We start from the raw sequence: 22,154 nt of genomic DNA, 5'->3' as shown, positions 1-22,154 counted from the left end.
CCTTATTTTGCCGTTTAGATATGGTAGGGTTCGTGGAGAAACTGCCCTTCAAGTGGGGCACTGGGATGAGCGATAAACGTTTTCGAACTCAGGACGGCAAAGCTTCGTACACTTAACACCTGCCGCAAATCGCGGCATTGCATTTAAGTTTATAGAAGAGCGATTTCTCTGCCCGTGAAACCTCGCTTACAGCTGAGTGAGTAACCCCATTACAAAGATTAACTCAAGACGACAATCGTGTCCGCACCGCACCAATATAAAAATAAATGCTATGACAGAAAAACTGGCTACGACGTGCCGTGTGGGGAAGCAAACACATGAGTTCGAATTGCAGTGGAGTGGCTTGTTTTATTGGCTTTCAAATAATCACAGATGAGCGTTTACTTTTTACTAAGAGATTTTTCCCTGAACCATTCAAAATACTTTGAAATACATGAGATTCTTGGAATAAAAATCAACATTTTGGGAATATTTACTGCTTAGGGTCACCGAGAAAATCTGTACCTTCAAACGACGAATATGAAAGGCGGAAACGTAAGCCTCAGAAGTAGTAATCGGGTCAGTGCGCTCTTGTTTTGATGTTTGCATGTGCCGTGTATGTGTGTGCGCTCAATGTATATGTTCAGCTGATGCTTCTAGTATGCGCAATGTATCTTCATGTGTGTATAATAGACCTGCCCAAAAACAATGGTAGTGCGAGCAAATAACATTATTTTGTAGCACATGAATTGGGTGGTACCTAGAGCCACCTAGCCTAGCTACTTGTAACAGTCTGCTGGACCCTGCCATCTGGTGGCAAGCAATTTAACCTTCCACGCTTTGCGGTTATTTCTGGTTACCGTGTAACAGTGTCCATCAGGGTTCTGTACTTGGACCATTCTTATTTCTTATTTATATCAATGACTTTCAAGTGCATGTGTCTTTCTCTATTAGTCTATTCATTGACGACTGTGTAATTTATAAAGATATAGTTAACGACTCTGACATTGCCGCCCTTACGGTTGATATTAACAACACCTGCAAAAGGGGCAAGGAACCGCTCATGGAGCTTAACATCACTAAATCTACATCTATGAGAGTATCTTGTCATGATAACACTGGTCCTTCCTACTCTAGCAACAATTCTACACAAGTTTTTGTGTCCTCCACTAAATCTCTCGGCATTCACATAACCAACAACCTCTCCTCGAATATCCTCGTCCAATATGTCACTAAAAACGCAAATCGACTTTTAGGCTATCTCAAACGTAACTTTTCGCTTGCTCCCCTTTCGTTAAAACTTCTCTATAAAACCCTAGTTCGTCCTTAACTTCAATATGCAGCTTCTATTTGGAACCCCGTATCGCCCTTGCATCAGCTGTCGAATCTATTCAGAATCTTTCCGCCCGCTTCAGACTTTCGAACTAGTATCGCACACCCAGTGTGATCCTAGTTCCATAAAATCGTCCCTCTTCTTGCCTGATCTTTCTTTCAAAAGAAAAATATCTGATCTTTGTTTATTTCACAAGATTTATCACCCTAACCCCGCTCTCCGTCAAGCAATGTTTTTAGAATCATCGTACATATCATCACAAGCGGACCATTACCTAAAGTAGGGATTCCCCACTGCAGCACCTCCACTTTTAATTCCTCTCTTCTACCCCAGACCTAAATTGATCAGAATCCCCTTCCCACACGTATAGTCTTAACAACTAACACTGTTGATTTTAAAAATTTTGTTACCAACTTTTTGGAAGATGTTGCATAGAACATTTTTTTTTTCTCTCGTTTAACTATGTTATTTTTATCTGCTCTTTATTAACCGCCAACTGGGTATCGGCTGTCTTCGTTTAATATCGCAGTGCTGACGAGGAGAAGGCTTGAAGGACTGGTTTCCAAACGCAAGTTTCTTTCCCGGTGGGAGGAAACTGGCTCCGGAAATAAATACCGTTCGTGGAAAGCTCGTGTTATGTTAATGGTTTTTTTTTTCTTTTTTCTTTTGCTGCTACCCTATAAAGAAGGGCAGCGTCTTTAAACATCGTTATAGGGAAGCATCTTTAAACATCGCTACCCTATAAAAAATGTTCATTGTTCAACTTATGACACAACGTTAGAGCGTTTTGACTTGCTGAGCCTTCACCGGCGTCGGCAAAAGGCGGACCTACTCTTTTTGTTTTAAACGTTCCATGGGTCGTTGAATTCACCAAGCCTCTTGTCTGAAGTGTGCCGTAGGGTTCCACGAGTGCCTACTCGGAATCAATCATCCTTTTATATTTTTAAACAATTTAGTCTTTTAAGCCCAATTATTAGACTGACTGAGTGTTATAACCAGTACCTTGAGAAACTGTATATTTTTAACTCGTGCTACAGGGCATTTGTTATTGCTATTGAAGACCTGTCCGGCGGGTGAATAATGTTTGTGGTTCACTTTAAGATTGATTCCGGAGAGCACAGACATTGTTGGGTCTGTCTTTGTGCTACTGCTTCGTATAGTATTCGTTTTGAGTGCGTCTCAAACTTTTTACATTACTGCAATTCCTCTTCATTGTCAACAAGACTTAGAAATTGTATTTTGTTATCATTCAGCTCACTGTATGTCGTGTACGGTTATATTCAGTTTCTGTATGGTGCATTGCCCTTCTGTATTTGTGTGTTTTATATATTCATTTCCATTCAGCGTGCCAGTACCAAGACCGAAGGTTGTTCCTGGGCACTATAATAAACATTGATGGATTGATTGATTGATCGATTATTTGTTGGATGTCATCCAACTGGCTGTGACAGATCCGTATTTCTACCAAGTATGATACATGTAAAAATAAACTTTTATTATTATTATCATTATTATTATCATTATTATTCGCAATAGGTCTTTAATAAGTGGCCGAGAATTATCCACCTTAGTTGAGCGCCGAAAGAAAAGCAGATTTGTTGTCCTTTTAAAAAAAGTACACAGTGTCAGTGACTGCCTGGATGTGCTAAGAGACATATCATTCAGAGCTTCACACGCGGCGACGCGATCGCGGATGCCTTTTTACGTACACCGCAACTCAGGGAATCATGATACACTATATCGTATGGCGAAGACATACAATGGTCATGACAATAACCTGGATAACTATGGTGGTCATAAAGAAAGTTTTCTAAAATCTCTTCGTATGTTATATGGGCCTATAAATCACTATCTTATGTTATTTGTCTCGTTTGCGATAACCATTCTTATTGTGCTGAATATGATGGCGCCGGAATGGCTGGGAGCCAGGACGTGTACGGAAAGTGCGCCGTTCCCTTTTTCGGCCGTCAACATTCCTAAGTTGCAGTGGCATCTTCAAGCGCGGCTTCCACTGTAAGTGCCTCAGCGTTCAAGGGGATGATTACGGCTATTAGATGTCTAGTGGCGTGAGCAGGTGAAAATATGCTTTGTGTACCAAGCGCCGTAATCTGGACAGTGATGAAATTAGAGATTGCGAGTCTAACCCTAACGTGGTTTCCGAGTGCTGTCTCCGATGGCTAAGACCGTGCGTCATCGGACACTGCTGGGCAGTGCGCTTGTGGACTCGGTGGGCTTGTGACGGCGCTCGTGCGAAAAGTGGACAACTCGTCAGCACGGTTCGCTTCCTTCGAGCTAACAGCGTTGCCATTCGCCGTGATCTTCAAATATTAAGCCTACAGTTTTTGGAATTAAAGCTTGCCGAGTCCGATGCAATCGATTCCATTAAGATTACTGAAAGTCGGCGCACATACGTCAAAGTGGCACGAGGCGCCATTTCTTCTGCTGGTCGTCCTCAATCGAATGACCATATGGTCGCACCAAGCTCAACTGGACATCGCCAAAATGCAGCGGGTGCTCCCCTCTCCTGCCGCTCCGAGTTCGGGTGTCGCAGAACAAGTGCAAGCACTGGATGAACCGGTGGGTTCATCCAGTGCTTTAACGGTGGGTTCAAGCTCGCCAGTTACTGCAAGCGTCGTGCGCCGCCGGGAATGGGTGCGCGCAAAAACGCGCCTGTGTTTTCTGTGGCTCGACCACCTGCCGAACGTGCCCTATTCGTGTCGAGACTATATTTGTGTATTACATATGAAAAGCTAAGTGAATTTTCGTCGTCCATTTTGTAGTTGCAAGAAGCTTCGTAGCAAATATGACACGTGTGCTTCGTTTCACATACCGTTGAGAAAATTACTCGTATAAACGATGCTTGCGTGTGGCCCGAAGGAGGCTTGTTTGGGTGGGCCATTTTGGGATCCGTTGGTAGATTCCGTATCTTCTGAGCAGCCGGATAGCACGCCATAACATGCCACAATGAATAGCATAAAAATTTATTATCAGAATATACGTGGTTTGCGGACAAAATCTGAAATCTTTTTAACATCAGTTCTGGTCTCGGATTTTGACATTTTATGTGTCACTGAAACTTGACTTACCAGTTATATATCTAGTTCTCAATACTTTAGCTTTGATTACCAGCTGAGATTCGACAGGTTTTTTTCCACCTTTGAGGGAGGCGTGCTTACGGCTATACGGAAATCCTTATCGTGCTTTCGGCGGTCTGACCTAGAGATGAATTAGTGCGTTTGGATTGAAGTTAGATTCACGAAAGGACTTAATTTGCTTATCAGGAACTATTACTTTGCTCCTCGTTCCGCTTCTACCACGCTGGGTCATGCTCTCTGCCACATCTCTAATTCGGTTAATTTTTCAGTTTACAACGTCATGAGTTTGCGGGATTTTAATATACCAGGAGTTAATTGGGATCTGAACATGTTCAGTACAAATTTGAAGCGCTGAATGGTAACAGGACCTACTTGATTTCGTGAATTTTAACGGTTTTTCAACAAATTAGTTATGCGGCAAATGCTGCTGGTGACGACTTTCACCTGTGCATAACGAAAATCCGAGCGGCCTCGCAGAGCGTTGTTGCCTATCCAGTCGTTCATGCTGACAATACGCATCCATTATTTTCAGTAGCGGTTACATTTTCACGTCCACTTGCTGTCAGCTCGGATGCGCGGACTCCGATGTTTCACTCATATAGTTCACATATACTAGGTAACTCTAAAGGAACAGGTCCGCCATTTGCCGATGCATTCTGGTTGCCGCAAGCGGCGGAGAATAGAGGCACACCTTTGGAGTCCCACACATGGTTACCTACTAGCTTTACATATTTTTCGCTAGATTTCACGGTCGTCCTAAGGATCAATGCACGTACTTACCAGTGGAAAGATATTCGCGTTCCTTTCGAAGCTTACTGTTTGCATAGCGCGCAGCTGTGCGGCATCGCGTCCACGCAGAACTAAACCAGATAAGCAGCTTCGCGCTAAGGTTTTGATGGGCGCGCCCCGGAAAAGCGAAACCGTGTAACCACCAGATTTCCAAGATTTCGACAGAAGACAAGTTAATGCAGCGTAATGATTATATTGCTTTTAATAAGCATTTGAAAAGCTCAAAATTTAGCTTACAACGTTAACTTATCACTGTTTATTTCGCTGAGAGTTTTCAGTTTTCGCGATTTCTATTGCGACTGTCGTCCTTCAGCTGGCAGCATTGGTTCCTTTCTCTCCTGTTCTGTCGCGCTCATTCGCGATCTTTCACTCGGGACTCCAGTTGTCGGCGCACAGGATTTGCCACTCCTCCTCACCCATCTTTATCCCCTGGTTTCACTACGCTCGTGGTGACTACTTCGGATTGTACGCCTTTTTGAGCGATATTAACTGGGACAGTTTACGAAAGCGCTGATGTTGACCTTGCCATCTCTCGGCTGGCTGATTTCTTGAAGTCTGCTATGGACCGCTTTACATTGATAAAACGTAGAAGCCGAAGTAAATTTTTTTGGTGGCTTTCACGTCATCTTCGGTGGGCACTGACTTGGAAATCGCGTTTTCACAAAAGATATAAGTCGTCTGGCGTAGACAAATAGCACTCTTTATTAAATGATCATCTCTCTGCGGTGAAGCCTCTGCTTCAAAAGAGACAAATTCCAACTACATGACTCCCTCGAGCCTGATCTAGGCGCTGTCCCAACCTCCTCTGTGAATATGATTAGTATTGTAGGCCATCCAGTAGAGCTGATACTATAACTTTCAAGACTCGGACAGTTCATGTCTCTGACTCCCTAAGTGTCTGCAGTCTCTTTGCAAACCACTTCTCATCAATAGGAAACCTTAATGGTCATGAATCCAACAACGCAAGCCGTTGCTCTGAGAATCCGCTTCTGATGTCAATTCCTTTATTTACTATTGATTAAATAGTCTTGACCATGAAAGAACTTGCCCCAAAAATGTAATGTGCGAAAGATGAAATCCCGTCCTTTATTGTTAAAGGGTGCTCTCATATCTTAGCTCCTGTACTGCAGCACATTGTTAGCATGAACTTAAAAACAAGTACATTTCTTTTGGCGTGGAAACCTGCTTTGATTGTGGCCGAACACAAATCTGGAAGCTCCACATGTGTCAATAACTACAGACCAATTCAATTGCTTTTTGATTTTTCGAAGGTTTTTGAACCTTCGAAAAACTCCCACACTTTAAGCGTGTGAGTTTTCAATTTCAGAGGACTCTCTGTCGAAGTCAGCACGGTTTTTGTCGTGGACAATCTGTTGAAACCAATTTTGTAACCATTGTGGAGTTCGTGAAACCTATAGTTGGGTCCCATGGTCAAGTTGATGTTATTTATTTTCACTGTTCGAAGGTGTTTGACATCGTAGATCACAATTTATTGCGGTTGAAGCTGTACGTGTGGGTCTTTCTTCGGGGTTCTGCGATTGGTTTCCTATTTATCTTAGCGAACGCTGTAATATGGTTTCCCACTTAGAAGGCAAATCATTCCCTATCTGTTGAACTCAGGGGTACCACAAGGGTCTAACCTTCGACCTTTGCTTTTTAATATTTTTGTAAATTATCCTGTAACTAGTGTGACTGAATCAGTGATGCTTCGGTTCGCTGATGACGTGAATTTTTTTCTAGTATCCACACGCCTGTTAACTGTGAATTGTTACAAAACGATTTTGATGCAAATCATATGTTATACAGTGCGAACTCGCAGGTTTTAGACACCACCATAACTAATTCTGTAATTTCTTTCCGTAAGGCAAATGTTGTTGTTCATTCTTAGACATTAGACGCCTCTGGAATTTCTAGATCTAGTGTTTTACATGACCTTTGCATTTTGGTCAACTCACGCCTGGACTTTAACTGTCATGTTTCAAAGGTTGTCAATGATTCCTTACGTATCCTAGGCGTAATTGCACGGATTACTCTTGACTTTCGGAATTACACCTGCATTTTGAACCCCTTTAGGTCTTTGGATCTATCACTGTTGTATTTTTGTTCTACAGTTTGTAATTCATTGGGTGTCAGTCAGGCGCCCAGGTTGGAATGTGTATATAGACGACTTGTGAGAATTGTCTGCTATCGCCACAATGGACGGAGTGTTTTTTATGATTATGAGCTTCTTTTGTACACCCTTGGTCTATCGCCTCTTTCGGCCAGACGACTAGTTCGCGACATGGTGTTTTTATATAAGTTGGTCAATGCTGTCATTGATTTCCGGATGTAATTGAGTAGAATCTCAATTCATGTCCCCCAACGACAAAATAGATCTACGTATTTTTTATCCTTCTTACTTAGACTCTAGTCCTCTGCTGGCACGGATGATGCTCATATACGACAAAAGTTTTAACCCTGTCGTGGACTTTTTTACTTATTTTGAAAAAGTCAAGAACAGTATAATGCTAACAATTGCTGTGCAGTATATGAATTTTGGTGCTCTCATTTCTTGCAAGTGTAACCCTTGGAAGGCCATAAAGCTGTTTGGGACACAAACATCCTAGGATTGATTGATTGATTGATTGATTGATTGATTGATTGATTGATTGATTGAATGTGTTATCACCTCTCCACTTATCAGGGTGACTGTTCAACTTGCGTCTTGCTCTTGTGCAGGTGATGTCTTTGTAAAGGTGGGTTTCAGTCCTGGCGTCACTTAAATGTTTGTATGATGGTTTTAAATGTTGCGTGTAGCGTGTTTTATTATTTTTTTTTGGGGGGTGGAAGGGGGTGTGTCAGTATGAAGATCGAAATGTTCATTCCTGGGCACCGAATAAAACTCATTCTTGATTATTATTATTATTATTATTATTATTATTATACATGTGGTATAAAATTATTATTATTATTATTATTATTATTATTATTATTATCATCATCATCATCATCATCATCACATGCCTCAAATTCTGCGAACTGACTGTTGTGAAGCAATAACGAGATGCTTTAGACTCTCAACGACCCGCATTTCCTCAGCTATCCGTGAACATAGCAAACAGATGGCAATTGCCGAACGCATACAAAGCACTGTCTGACCCGTTTTAAACGAGTTCCCACAGGCCATTCTAGTAATCGCCTTGTGCTCGTTGCCATGTGTCTATGCTCTGCTTCGGAGAACCCTCTGAGCATGGGCAATAACTGCTTTTTTTTTTTTGGTGGGGGGGGGGGGGGGGGTATAAAGCTTTAGAAAGGTGCATACCTCGCCGTTGTACAACATCCTATTATAATCAAAACAGGCTGGTACTTGATTTGTTCTCCTAGCGATGCTATCTGAAATTTAAAAAAAAAAATATATATATATATATATATATATTTCTTTTTACCCGTGGTTAGTAGGTTTGTTTGATTTACCTGCATCTCTTTACAGGTGAGAGTGTGTAGGGCAGTGAACTTCCGGTATGTGTACTGAGATACTACCGGAAGTGCACCGCTCTACACTTCTCTGCACCGGTTCAAGAGGTGCAGGTAAATCGAACGAGCCTATAAAGACCCTTTCAATAATCGCCTCGTGCACTGTTCCGTCTTCCTCTACTAGGTTGAGGAACGCATTCTGAGCATGTGAAGTAGCCCTTATTTGCATAATATCAGACGCCATACATGCGTCTGTAGCCCACTGACTCGACATCTAGTTTTCCTTCGTCCTAAGTGCTAGAAATGTGCATAGCCTCTTTACTCGTTGCCACATATAAAAAAGGTATTTAACGCATTATTCATGCGCAGCGCGAAGCAGTTCCCAGAATATTTTGTTGTCAAAGAAAGAAACGATGATTTTGGCTTTTCAAACACATACTCTTGACAAAGAAAAACATAAAACTAACCTACGATGCACTTAGATGGGTATATCTTAATTCAACACAGGAAGGGGATATAACGTTGTGTGGAAAGCCTGACCTGTTTACAACGGTTATTAAGGTGAATACCGAGTATAGTTGGTTCATCAAAATATCTTCAGCAGCGGAGGATTGTATAATAAAACTAAATAATCTTAACATTGAAGAAAAAGCTAGGGTGGTAAAAGGTAAAAAAATTAAAAAGATAGATTGTATTTTTTATCTATGCAAGCACAATCAGCACGCTATGACAAACGAGGAATGTCTTTTATTTAAAGAACAAAAAAAATGTTTGTTGACTCTACCGTACAGGCATAACGAAACGCTGTGCACAGGAACCAGCTGCATGTTGACCGCTCCTCCACCTTATATTTCCGACAATACGCAGGCAATAATTTAGCCGAGGACCATCTCCACAGTTGATCAGTTCTCCCATACATTCCGTTTAGAATGCCAATATTTCACCTGACATGTGGTTCCGCGAGGTTTATAAACTGTAAGTACCCCTTAGCAAAATAAAACGCGGTTTCACGCGGACTCCAAACACTCTTGCGCCCTAGCAGCCTAGTGGAGGGCTCTCTGAGCACCCTAAAAACACTCCGTAGATTATCAATATATGCTGTTGTTTTTTTTAAATTTTATATACAAAATAATATTTTTATTCTAAACAGATCAGACTGCTACATGAATGCCGTCTTCACTATGTGTTTCTTGAACTCGGCGCACATTCGAGGAGGAAATATCCGCTACAGTCTGGTGAGTAAGTAACTAAAATTCATTAACCTTTTAAATCGGAAAAATATTCATATGGTACCAATTAAAAAGTTGCTGAGCATCATCTAAAACCGCTAAATTTTTTCAAAAATACTTTGACCGCGCGCAGTAGTGCCCTAAAGTTACAACTCGTGGAGCAGGTACAAGGCTGGGGCTATGATATGAGACGGAAAAATTGCACGGGCGCCTTGTCGCACCGCTAGCCTTGCTCCTGCTGCAAGAGTGGTAACTCTAGAGCAGTGGTTCCCAAATAGGGGTCCGCGGACCCTAGGGGGTCCGCGAAGCCACTTCTGAAGCCCGCGAAACCCTCAACAAATTTTTTTTTTTTTTTAGTTGGCACGGTTTTTGTAGTTTGAAGCGCGACTGTGCCACGTATTGATGAACTGACCAGAATGAAGTAATGTGGCACCTTTGTTTTATGTTTTTCTGCTACGTAGCAATAAAAGGCACCTGTTTCATGCTCCAGATGTGTTAACTTACTAACGTCCCCCCCCTCCCCCCCCCCCGCCCCCCCCCCCCCCCCCCCCCCCCCGCTGGAAGGGGTCCCCCATCACTGAAGGCGGTCCGCAAGGGGTCCCCGACACATCCATGGCTGGGAACCACTGCTCTAGAGCACTACTGCGCTTCTCACACGCTCAAAGCCTTTCTGGAAATTACTCATTTAGTGGTTTCAAATGATGCTCAGCAAGCGTCTGCTTGAAACCATATCTATATTTTCAATATATAAAAAGTTAATTAACGACTTTTTCGAAATTTGCCTTTTTTTATTTACTGCGAATAAAATATATCACCTGGCATATATATATATATATATATATATATATATATATATATATACCAAACGCGGATCATAAGATTATCATTCGCGTTTTTGCAGCCCCAGCCTTGCACTAATTGTAACTTTAGGGCGCCCACCGCGTTTCTCATACGCTTCAAATCCTCTTAAGATTTACTGATGAAGTGGTTTTAATTACTTCGGCAAGCTTCAAATTGGAGCCATACGTTTATTCTCCTAACTAAATAAATATTATAAGATGTTAGTTAATTATCTTGCTTGTTTTGGCAATCAGCCCTCAATATTATCTGCCTCAAACCATATAACTCACCTGCAGAGACTGCATTAGTGAAACGTTCGTAGCTTTCTTAGAAACAATCTGTACAATTACTATATACTATATACAATTACTCTCTATATAATAATGATGAATGCCTCCTCCCTTCAATGCAAGGCAAAGCTTTCGGCGCCTGTGTGTTCGTTGACCTTGAACGCCACTCAAAGCTACACACTCCCACACCTCATCTCTACTAAATTGTCACAAGCTATATTCTCCCAGTAATATTGTCACGGAGCGATGGAAGTTCAGAAGCTCAAATCCGAATTTCATCTTTCATTTCACAGTTTCTTTAGGAAACGACAATGGAATGTAAGAGCACAGAAATTGTTCTTTAATTAAATACGGTATAATACCGCATTTACTAGACTAAGTTGGGACTGAAAAAAACTACGTTTATATATATATATATTGGACTTTGAATCCGTTAGATCTTGTCAGTGTTCGGTTTAGTTTAGGCGAACTCTGAGTGAAAGGCTCCGCGATTCGACACATTACAAGAAAAATCAAAGCACTTACCGGGATTTCTGCAAGATCCATTAACGCATTTCCCAGTAATCGCAACAGGTATTGGAGGATCAAATGGGTCATACTATAAAATTGTAAAATAAGGCGAACAAGATAAGACGTTTATTTAGAAAAATCTGTGGGAAAGTTTATAAACATGAAGAAGTGACTGGGTCACTTTGTTGTTTATTTTGTCAGAATAAAGGGGAGATATGTAATTTAGGTTTATTTCATTTTTTCTTAACCGCTTTACTGTCGCGATAAACGCCACAATAACCCACTATGCACTCTCATAATTTCAAGAATAAAAGCTTAGATGGAAGTTATTCTATTGTAAATAAAGTTCTTTCTTTTCTTCTTTTAATTCCCGCGAGAAAACATTTTGGTGATTTTAAATAATCAACTTGCGATTCACTCTACGATTTACTGCCCTAAATTGCAGAGTGATAGGTTAAGAAACCGTTTCATGCTGTTCCTTTAAAGGGTCAACACGCCATCGAGTCCTTGTTGTCGAAAAAAATTTCAGATCGGACAAAGAAATATTTGCAGAGAAAATCATAACGAAGTCCTTCTATTATAAAATGAAGTTTCTCAGATAAATTCAACATAAAACAAACACTGACTGGAGTGTCTTGTTTAAGTGATACGGTAAAAACGACTACACACTGTGCAGATACAAGTTTATTATGGTGATGAAAAATTTGTTCTTGTAATAGCCATTTACTTTTTTGTGTTGGAAAGTTTGGCAATTTTCCAAATTCGCAAACATCATCTTCTCGAGGCTGCTGTTGCTACACTTATCCCTGGGGAACCTCTTAAGGATGTTGAGCATCTCTCAGAAAACGATGCGCCATTGAATTCGCTTCTCAAGTTACAAGATTGCTTACTCTAGTTTTTCTGCTTAAAAAAACCCTGACATGCCAAAAAAAGAAAACAGAACAAAAAACATTTCGCGCGAGGCGTTAAAATGGTGTATCAGGACATCACCAAAAATAGCTTCACTTAAAGAGTTGCGTAGTTTGATTTATAAAAAAATAGAAATACCAAGCCCAATTCAAAGTTCCCGCCAGTGCCCTGTGACGTAACAATGTCCCGCAGGATGTCGGAGCGTTCAGAAGGGAGGCATCGATCTACGTCACTAAAAGTGGGTTCGACGGAAGTCACGCGACTTTAACTCCTCGTGCCCAGAGCCGTATATGTAGAGAGTTTGGCCATTCGTTGGGAAGTATAGGAGACAAATGCGGAGGCGCCATTGGCTGAAAGCGGGCTGGGCGTGTTCCAGAGCATCTTCAGAAATTCGAATGTGACCAACCAGACGCCAGGAAATAATTCCCTGGCGGTGGTCGCGAGAAACAAACCTGATAACTGCATTGAAGTAACTCTCGATGGCTGAAAATATGGTACACGGGATGTTTCAATCAGGCTCATCCAAAATGATGGTGGAAGAGTGTGACTAGCGGAACGATCGACATAATCCGTTCGCCAAGCGCCGAGAGCCGGGAATCTGCCGTCCGAGCGGTCACACTCTGTCCGCGCAGAACAGAGTTGAGCGGCGCATTCGTTTCTTACATCTTTCTGCATGATCATGATGAAAACAACACGTGCACCCTATATTCAACCACAAAGAGTTACTACACTTCACTCTTACGCGCTTATTAAAACCATATACGAACATAGACCTTTGATCAGAACTGTTTCTCGCTACCACCGCTAGGGGATTCTTTTCGGCTTCTGGTTGGTCAAGAGAGCATGCCAAGCCCTCTTTCCGAGTCAGACGCACGCCCTGGCTCTGCCCGCGCCTCCCATTGACCAAACTCTCTGCATATACGGCGCTGCTTGTGCCCACCGCGACCGTGCCTAAGACTTTTTTTTTTATTCTGGTTTTCTTCACGTGCGATCGTAGCAAACGAAGTTTCAGTTTCACTAGCTTTTTATCGCTGCACCGTTGGTTAGTTTGCGTGCTGTAAAAGTTGAGGACGAAGAGTCAGTTGATCGACGGGATGAAGGTCAATGATGAAAGCGCTGGGAATACAAGCCAGTGTACGAGGGCATGCCATCAGTCCGATGGTGCAGAGCCATACTGGGCACAAAAAAAAAAGCTATCGAGTTTTAAAAAATCGTTCAGCCTTTCCACTCTCGTGAAGAAGGAAGACCAGCGGAGCTGTACTCGATACACTGTGTGATCTTCTTTGTCGACGTCTGTTTTTCGCGCTGTTTACTACGATGAATTCTCACCAACGCGCCCAACTATCCATTCTTTTATTTTACAGCTGGAAAAGTTGCCGCCATCAACGAGCGACGGCGGAAACCGTACTGGTTGTGTGCTTGCCGCCGTCGCTTATAGATGGCGGTGGCTGTCCAGGTAGGTTGGTGTCGACATACACCGACACGATCCTGTGGAACCTAGCCCTTAACAGCTCGGCTGTAAAAAAAAAAATTAGAACGCTTGTATAAATTAGGATTGCTAGCATACGACACGCCCGATTACACTGCTGAAGGTTCAGACACCGAGGTCCCCGGATCATCGAATCATTCTAATAGCTGTCTTGCGGGAACCGCAGCCAGCGACCGCTTCATCTCTTGTATGTATTTTGGAAATGCATGCAGAAGGATGTATTCTTCAGTTGCTGAAATACCGGGACAGTTCCTCGCACAGCACCTTCTTTCTAAGCATTATAGTTGATTACGTCAATTTACTGACTCCTCTTCTTCTACCTTTAGAGCAACATTAAGCGATGAAAGACAAATGAAAGAAACCTTGTCTGCTTGGATCGCTCGCGGAAGTGCGGAGAATAACAAAAATATTTATAAAAAATATTACACGCGGTCGTGGTAAGCCGAGGTGTTGGTAAGCACGAGGAGTGTTACAACTCACGTGACTTTCGGCGGTGCCTCCCTTCTGACCGCCTCTACATCTTTCGGTACATGTTTACGTCACAGGGCACTGGCGATCACTTTGAATTGGGTTCGTATTTCATTTTTTTATAAAAAGATTTACGCAACTCTACAGTGAAATAGTTTTTGGGTGATATCCAGACATACCATATTCACGCCTAGCAGGAAAAAAAACGTATTGTCGTGTCAGAGACCTTTTAATTGTCGAGGGAGAATGTACATAAAATATTTTTATTATTAGCCATAGCAATTACTGAGCTTTGTCTCGTACAAATTCACAAATATACACCGCATAAACAGGAATGTTCACCGCCCGTGTACAGCTTTGATTTGCGCGCACCTAACTCGCTGGGAATTTTTATTGTGTTCATGTTTTGAACATATTGCAGTTAGTTAAGCTGCTAGTAAGACACATTATGTTTTAAACTAATTGTATTAATTTAAAAATTGATAAATAGAAAAAAAAACTCACATTGCAGAGTCTTTCGTCAGAAAAGTCTTCGGTAGTTTTTTCTCTCCAATCTGTGGTTTTGTTTGTACACATTATGAAGCACCATTTTTCCACTTCGAGCTTGAAAAAAATATGAAATTAGGAAGAATCAATAATTAACGTATTGTGAAATAGGAAAAATGCAAATTTCTTATAATCCTGGGGATCGGCAAAGAAAGTGCCGGATTCAGGCCAACACAATTCTATAAAAGCAGAGCCATCTAGCACATTAGGGTGGCGATGCGAGCTATAGTTGATCCATACTTTGAAAAATTAAACAATATAGCGCAGTAATAAAAGTCAACTCGACAAAATAAAAATGAAAAGAAAAACTACCGTCGATTATACGGTCTTACCAAACCTTTAGTATATTTTAATTACAGTGTCCTTTTCACGGCCAGTCAGTTTTACCACCTTGCTCCTACAGCCCTTGTGATTCATGGGGAAAACTATAGCAGACGTGCTCTGCCTTAATTTCGTCAGCTCACCACTAGAGACACTGTTCAGCGAAAGTAAGAAACGTAACAGCGCAAATTCAGCAAACACTTGCGAGATAGAAGCGTTCATTGCTTGACAGTTGCCATACCAATCGTCGCGGCCGTTGTGATGTGGGGGTTCGACGTGCCGCACAATCACTTTGTCAGTGACAGTTGCTATGGTAATCGTAGCGCGATGTCCGTCTTCACGTCACACGACTGACTCATGGGCAATATTTTCCTCAGCTACAGTCCATATTCTAGTATATGGCACCAATATTAATCTCTCTCTAATCTCGGTAACCGGCTTTATTTTATTATTGGTTGCCAATCTTCTTTAGTCGGCAACCGATTTTTCAGTCATACGCTGTTATTTTGAAGGTATCAATGCATCTAGATCTCACAAAACCAGTGTCTTCAATCCGAGTATTAGGAAAGGAAATGTTTAGACAGACTCGGTTTTGCTTTTATCATTGTGCCGTCATTGCCTAAATAGACCGATATAACTAAGCTAATAATGTCGTTCAACACCTGAAGCTGTGGTGCAGAAAATGACAAAAAAACTTTTGGTCGAGGACACAGAGGCAGAAGGGAAAACGATATCGGTATCGTTTTCCCTTCTGTATCGGTAGCACACTCGGCCACCGATACCCCCTTTTTTCATAAGTCATTTCTCGGAATGATATGGAGCCACCATGCAGTGTCAGTGTTACTATTCGCGGCCCGCGCTGCCACTTTAAGAAATTCTGTTTCCACAGTAAAAACATGAACAAACAAAAAGTGTGTCAGGCCATTTCTAACAGAGCGGAAAAAAATAAATTGCGTGTCTATGTCGAGTGAACACGACGTAGAAACAATCATAACACCTTGAGTGTTGGTTCAGAGCGAAAAAAGATATATGCCTAAAGCGTGTATAATCAGTTTAGCCTAAAAATAATTTATTTTCCGTAATTGTGTAATTTAAGGTCATAAAATGGTTTCAAATTAGACGTGAATCTCGGTATTGTGTTTTCAGAAATATGAGAGTAATTATTTCATTATTATTTTGCACACTTTTGCGATATTTATTCCAGGGACTGGTAAAATCTTAATTTGTAAAAATAATACAAAACACTACTCACATATTCTGTTACTTTTATCTTGTCTGCTCTGCATGTTGCATTTATTTGCACTTTTCTGATGTATTTATTTTCTGAAAGAAAAAAAATGTAATTGAGCTTCACAAGATTCACGTGATATAGTGTATGATGCTAAGTTCAGTGGCATAACTAGTGGTCACAATATGTTATAAGCACGTTTTCCAGTTTCTGAGCTGTGTAAAAAAATGGCGAATTCGGCTTGTGTCTTGGTATGTGTATATTAAAAAAATACTCTTTTCATACATTTTCGCTTACATTATACAAAAATATTGACTAATTCGTAGTTAACAGTTAACGTGCCCTTTTTGAAGGCCTTCGCTTTCTAGTTTGGTGAATTTTCAAAACGTTTGCATGAATTGGAAAGATAACAAAATATGAAAAAGAGCACACACTTCAATATATTGTTATTATAACTATATGTTCCAATTCTCTAACGTGTTCTTGCGTCAAAGGCTCTTCCTAGCTGCAATATAGGTTTGGGAAGTATCTCCTGCTTTTTTCTACCAAGAAATACTCGACCCAAGACTGCGAAAGGAGAATGGCTAACCGAAATATATAAATTTAGAAGTTTTTAAATTAAAAAAAAATAAGAATAGGAGGAGGAAGAATATGAGGAAGCAGAAGAAAACGAAGAAGAAAAAGAGCAAGAAGAAGAAGAGGAGGAAGAAGATGTGGAAGAAGAAATGCCAAACAGGCTTCCGACAGGGCCTGAGCACGCAAGCCAACCTGCTCATTTTCAATCTTGATGTGCTCGATCGTCCTTCGAAAGTTCCACCAAGAACAATCGTACCAGTCGACGTCCAAAAAGCCTTTGACCAGTAGTGTAGCCAAAAACTTTTCTGGGGAAGTGTGTGTTTTTGTGTGTGTGTGTGGGGAGGGGGGGGGGGGCTGTGTTGACCGAGATATCCTTGACTAAGGGTGCGGAGGGGGAGAAAGGGCGTCAAAACGGATATGTATGTCTCATTAAAACTTTTGTTTGGGCTAGTTGGCCCATGCTGGGTATATGGTTATAAGGTTATAAGACCTACTAGATAAAGAAGTGACTTATCTAGATGGCTGTCTGTAAAATGTTTTATTGGCTGTTAGCGTGTTTTGATATGTAGAGGCAGATGAGTTTTGCATATAAGCGTTGAACGGTCTTGCAATACATCAGTTGAGAGTAGCGCCTGTCCCTGTCGTCTGTGTTATTTTCTATCATCTCTCTCTGTCTGTGCTTTCAAACCTCATACTCGCATGTATGTTATGCGGTTGGCTCAATTTCATGGGAGGCTGAAGCCCCATAAGCCTCTTCCCTGGCTAAGCCACTGCCTTTGACTCAGTCCCTCACGCGGTGGGGGTCAAAGCGCAAGCCTGGCGGGCGTCGGCGGTCGGGCGCTCAACTGCATCTAAAACTTCCTCCGAGACAGGCGGAACAAGGTCAAGATCGGAGACAAGACGAGACTCGAAACGGTCAACACACCAACCCTGTTCAACGTAGTTAAGACGCGCCTGCCCCCGCTCCTATCCAAAATTTCACACCTTAGTTTCCCTATTTGCGGCGAGAACCGCGCTAGGCGACGCTACTGAGCAGCAGGTGAATGTCACGCGATACCTGCGATATAAACACACACAGCGGTACGGCGTGATCGCTTGCTTTCGGACGCGGCGCGGTGGTTCGTTATTGTTCTGTTCTGTCACCGGTGGCACAACACACGCGACCAAAAAAGGTGTAAGTTTCGATCCATATCCAAGAGAAAACAACTGGGGAAGTAGAGATTATATTAACTAAGGGCAAGAAGGTGTGGGCGAGCGCGATGGTGTGATCCAACCACTTCTCAGGTTCGTTCCCGACGAATCGTGTATATTGTATATATTTTGATTTTCTTCGTGAGTGTCTGTTTCTTCCTCGTACAGATTCCACTGGTGGGGACTTAGCGCCAACAATAATTCATTAATCCGTCTTTTTTTTCCCCGCGCACCCAAATTCCTTTCTTGGTGTCGTCCGCGTCGCCTGTAGCGCGAAGATTATGGACTCAAACAACCCCTTCCCAAATTTGTGAACCGTCACTTTGTCGTCACCAGTATCTTCCGCAAACGGCGATCTCGTGACAAGAAAGTTCAGAATATTCACATCCCGCCTAGGGACAATCGAGACAGCACTGACTCTAACGCGGAATAGGGATGTAGGGACACGCTGGCGCGACGACATCAGTGCAGCCGTTCAATTGACTGACCCCACGCCGTCGCTCGCGAGCGCTCCGATGAAGCTCGCTACAACTTTGTTTCACAATCTCGCTTGAATTCGAGCACCGAGAGAGTTTGGATGACTGCCATCTTGTCCCGCGTGACGCCATCGTCGCGAGAGTCCAATCAGCACGCTCTGCGAACTTCGGCCTCAACTTTGTTAGAGATAAAATGGAAAGGGTGCAGGCGAGCTGGTGAATGTTAACCATGTTGAATAAACCTGAGACTGGGGCAGAAAGGGGTACTGCTCGTCGATTCAACATGCTCAACTATGTGTTTGATGAGTTTAGCAACCCTGGACAACAGATCTCTACACCCACTGAGGTCTCAACAAGCTCGCAGAGGTGGCTGGGCAACTTCTGTCGGCGCAGAGAACCAGATTACTAAGCACACGCGTGAAAAACTGAATTCTATAGGCCCGCTTCAGACGGAGCAATTTCTCCCAGCAACTTGACGTAGCAACACCAGCAACACGGGCCGCCCGCGTTCACACGCAGCAACAACTTTCTGCACTTTGCCATGATCGTCGTTATATTTTATTTTTCTTGCACTATTTTGACACACAGTTACGCACTATAAACGTGTTTTTATTCATTCAAATGTCGTTGAGAATACTTATGCACCTTTCTGAAGCGGTTTATTTATGAAAACGATGAATTCCAAATTAGAACCAAGTCTTTAGTTGTCGTCATCACCGACAAGGCGTATCACGTGTAAATATAGCGTCCCTGATTTGCCAACAGCCGCTTGAAACGTCTTCGAATTGCTCCGAGTTGCTCGCTTGTTTCGAGCCGGACCCGATCTCAGCAATTCGTGTCGATCTAGGGAAAGCTAAGAAACAACCCGCCAGCAACACCAAAATTGCTGAGAAAGTTGCCCCGTCTGAAGCGTGCCTAAGGGGTGTTAAAAAGTCGCCCCAAAAGCTCTAAATCTGAAATGGTTACACAAGAGGCCATGTTTATCATTTTATTATACTTGAAATACACCATTTAAATAAAATACATTTAACTACATAATGTATACTAGTTGGAGTGCTTTATACATTGAAATAGTGCGTTGTAGAAGCTTCTATTTACTACTGCTGTGGCCATCAAAGCTACGTCTGCGCACAATTGGTAAAATCGTTCTTACACGTCCTCTCACATGCAATTTTGTTTTACCTAAGCAAGTTTCTTGAAAAAGTGGGGTCCATTCCGTTGTGCGGACAAGTTTCGCTACCTCATATAATAATTTAATTTAAAACAAAAAAAGTAGCCATGACAATCCCTATGACGGTCCTTATTTGAACGCGCCCATATGTGTACTGTGATCGCAGTAGTCCATGGACAAGCGTTATCCAGTTTCAACATACTCGTCGGCAGGCACGTATCCAGGATTATGTTTCAGGGGGGGGGCCCGCCCATGACAAAATGCTGTATGAGGGGGAGGGGGGAGAGGAGGTCTCAGCAAAATGAAAGATTTCGGGGGGGGGGGGGGGGGGGGCCAGGCCCCATGGGCCCCCCCCCCCCCCCCCCTGGCTACGTGCCTGCTCGTCAGCGAATGAAATGAGGAATATAACCGCCGTTGAAAATTTACGCAATTGAGTGTTGCTGGTGTTGCTACGTCAAGTTGCTGGGAGAAATTGCCCCGTCTGAAGTGGGCCTATAGAATTCAGTTTTTCACGCGTGTGCTTAGTAATCTGGTTCTCTGCGCAGACAGGAGGGTGTTGTATCTAGGAAGGTGTTGTATTTGGCGCGTGGAATTAAAGCTTAAGTGACAGGTCCCCTTTCTCCCTCCCTTTTTTACTCCTGTCCCGTGACGTACTGGACGTACCCTCTCCCACTATTTAAAAAAAAATAAAAAAGTCTAAAAGTGTGAAAGTGCGAAAGGCCTCGCTTATTTTTTTTATTTTTTTTTAATCTTCAGAGATGCATTCTTATAGCAGATTTCTATGCAAGGCAAAACATATTTTGTCATCACACTTTATTCAGGAATCCCGCATGTCGCAAGGTGGTGACGTCATCCAAATTTATTCCTTTAGGGGAGGGTCTTTCTTCATCCACCCGTCTAATTTGATAAACATTCAAGGGATGTCGACCAAGATAAATCGACTCTCTTATGAGGCAAATTTGTTCACAGTCAAGGTCGAATTCCCTGAAAGCATGGATGTCTGCCTCGTTGAGGCAATATTTTAAGTTTAGGGTCTTATATATGTCCAAGTTTACGCCGGCTTTTTTTTTTTTTTTTTGGAGGCAACTGAGTTTTGTCTGTGCACACATCGCCAATATAGATTTTTGACATCGATAACATTTTCAGTTCTACGTTAAGGATCAACTTTAGCGTGCAGTTTCCGTACGATTTTAATTGAGCCACGCTGGGATTGACGGCGATCAGGTATGCGATTAGAAGAAAAAAACCAAGATGAGGATTATGTGCGACCAGACTTTCGGGCACTCGCACAATAATCAAATGGTGCTGCCGTCCACGGTCTATATAGGTGCCACCCAGTCTACGACTGGATGAAGAGCGACACGAATGCGTTGCGCCCGCAACGACGACCTCGACGACCTTGAGCAAGTGTTCAAACAGATGTAACTCTCGAGGTAACGTTCCTCCTTAAACATTTGAAGACTTGTCTAAAAGATTGCGTGTGTAAGCGCCAATATATAGTAAAAAAACACTTGCTCTTGTTACAAAAAAAAAAAAAAAGCCGGCGTTATTTTTATGGATAGAGAGTCGGGCTGAAGGGCGAGCGATCAATTGCTAACGCGAAACGGTAGATTTTTGTTTGTTTGTTTGTTTTTTTTCCTTCGGGGAGCAAGAGCTTGACGTCACGCCGGGGGTCCGGCTCCACTTTAAAGTTTAAACACATCAAGGGGAGCTTTAGGCTCCGCCGGCGGTCAGATGGGCTCTGCCGCCGGTGGCAACGCGGTTACGCGATTGCGCATCAGCGCGCTGCGCCTGGCGCCGGATGCGCCGCCTGGTGGCAGTGCGCCGACACAGACATTATGTGGTATCGTGACGTCACGAGGGTCGGCGCTACTTAGGGCGTCGGCTCTCGTGATGAGTGCACTAAGATAAAAAAAAAGTCGGTTAGAAATGTCAACTTGCAAAAACATCGAATTCTATGTGTATTGGAACCATGACATTGGACTTTTTAAAGGAATATCGCTATAAAATGTGTGAAGACATTTGCAGGTTTTTTTTTAGATGGAACACGGAAGCACAGCGACACCAAGAGCTCATCGCAGTCATGTCTACAGTGCACAACCTGGCGTAAAAACGTCCTATCCCGTGCAAGCCTCCGTGAAGAGGCTGAAGGCCTAAGTCTGCCAAGATAGAACTGTAAAGATGACGACGACCAATGTATCTATTGTATACTATACGAATAAAATTACAATGTACCTTTTGTTCACAAACGTCTGAACACT

The 22,154-nt window shown here is 42.5% G+C and overlaps 1 protein-coding gene across 1 annotated transcript in view; it reads right to left on the bottom strand.

Annotated features, from left to right (window-relative positions):
- Window positions 1-22,154, bottom strand: part of LOC115314361 — a 56,779-nt gene that overhangs the window by 31,316 nt on the left and 3,309 nt on the right. The window contains exons 2-5 of the mRNA XM_040210610.1: window positions 16,504-16,574; window positions 14,889-14,987; window positions 11,534-11,606; window positions 8,498-8,568 (exon numbers count right to left, since the gene is read on the bottom strand). Coding sequence (XP_040066544.1) covers window positions 8,498-8,568; window positions 11,534-11,606; window positions 14,889-14,987; window positions 16,504-16,574 — 314 coding nt within the window. The remainder of the gene's footprint in view (window positions 1-8,497; window positions 8,569-11,533; window positions 11,607-14,888; window positions 14,988-16,503; window positions 16,575-22,154) is intronic.

The sequence above is a fragment of the Ixodes scapularis genome, unplaced genomic scaffold, assembly GCF_016920785.2.
Source record: "Ixodes scapularis isolate PalLabHiFi unplaced genomic scaffold, ASM1692078v2 PGA_scaffold1__304_contigs__length_218370807, whole genome shotgun sequence".
In the NCBI taxonomy this organism is placed as follows: Eukaryota; Metazoa; Arthropoda; class Arachnida; order Ixodida; family Ixodidae; genus Ixodes; species Ixodes scapularis.
This window is presented reverse-complemented; position numbering and strand designations above follow the sequence as displayed.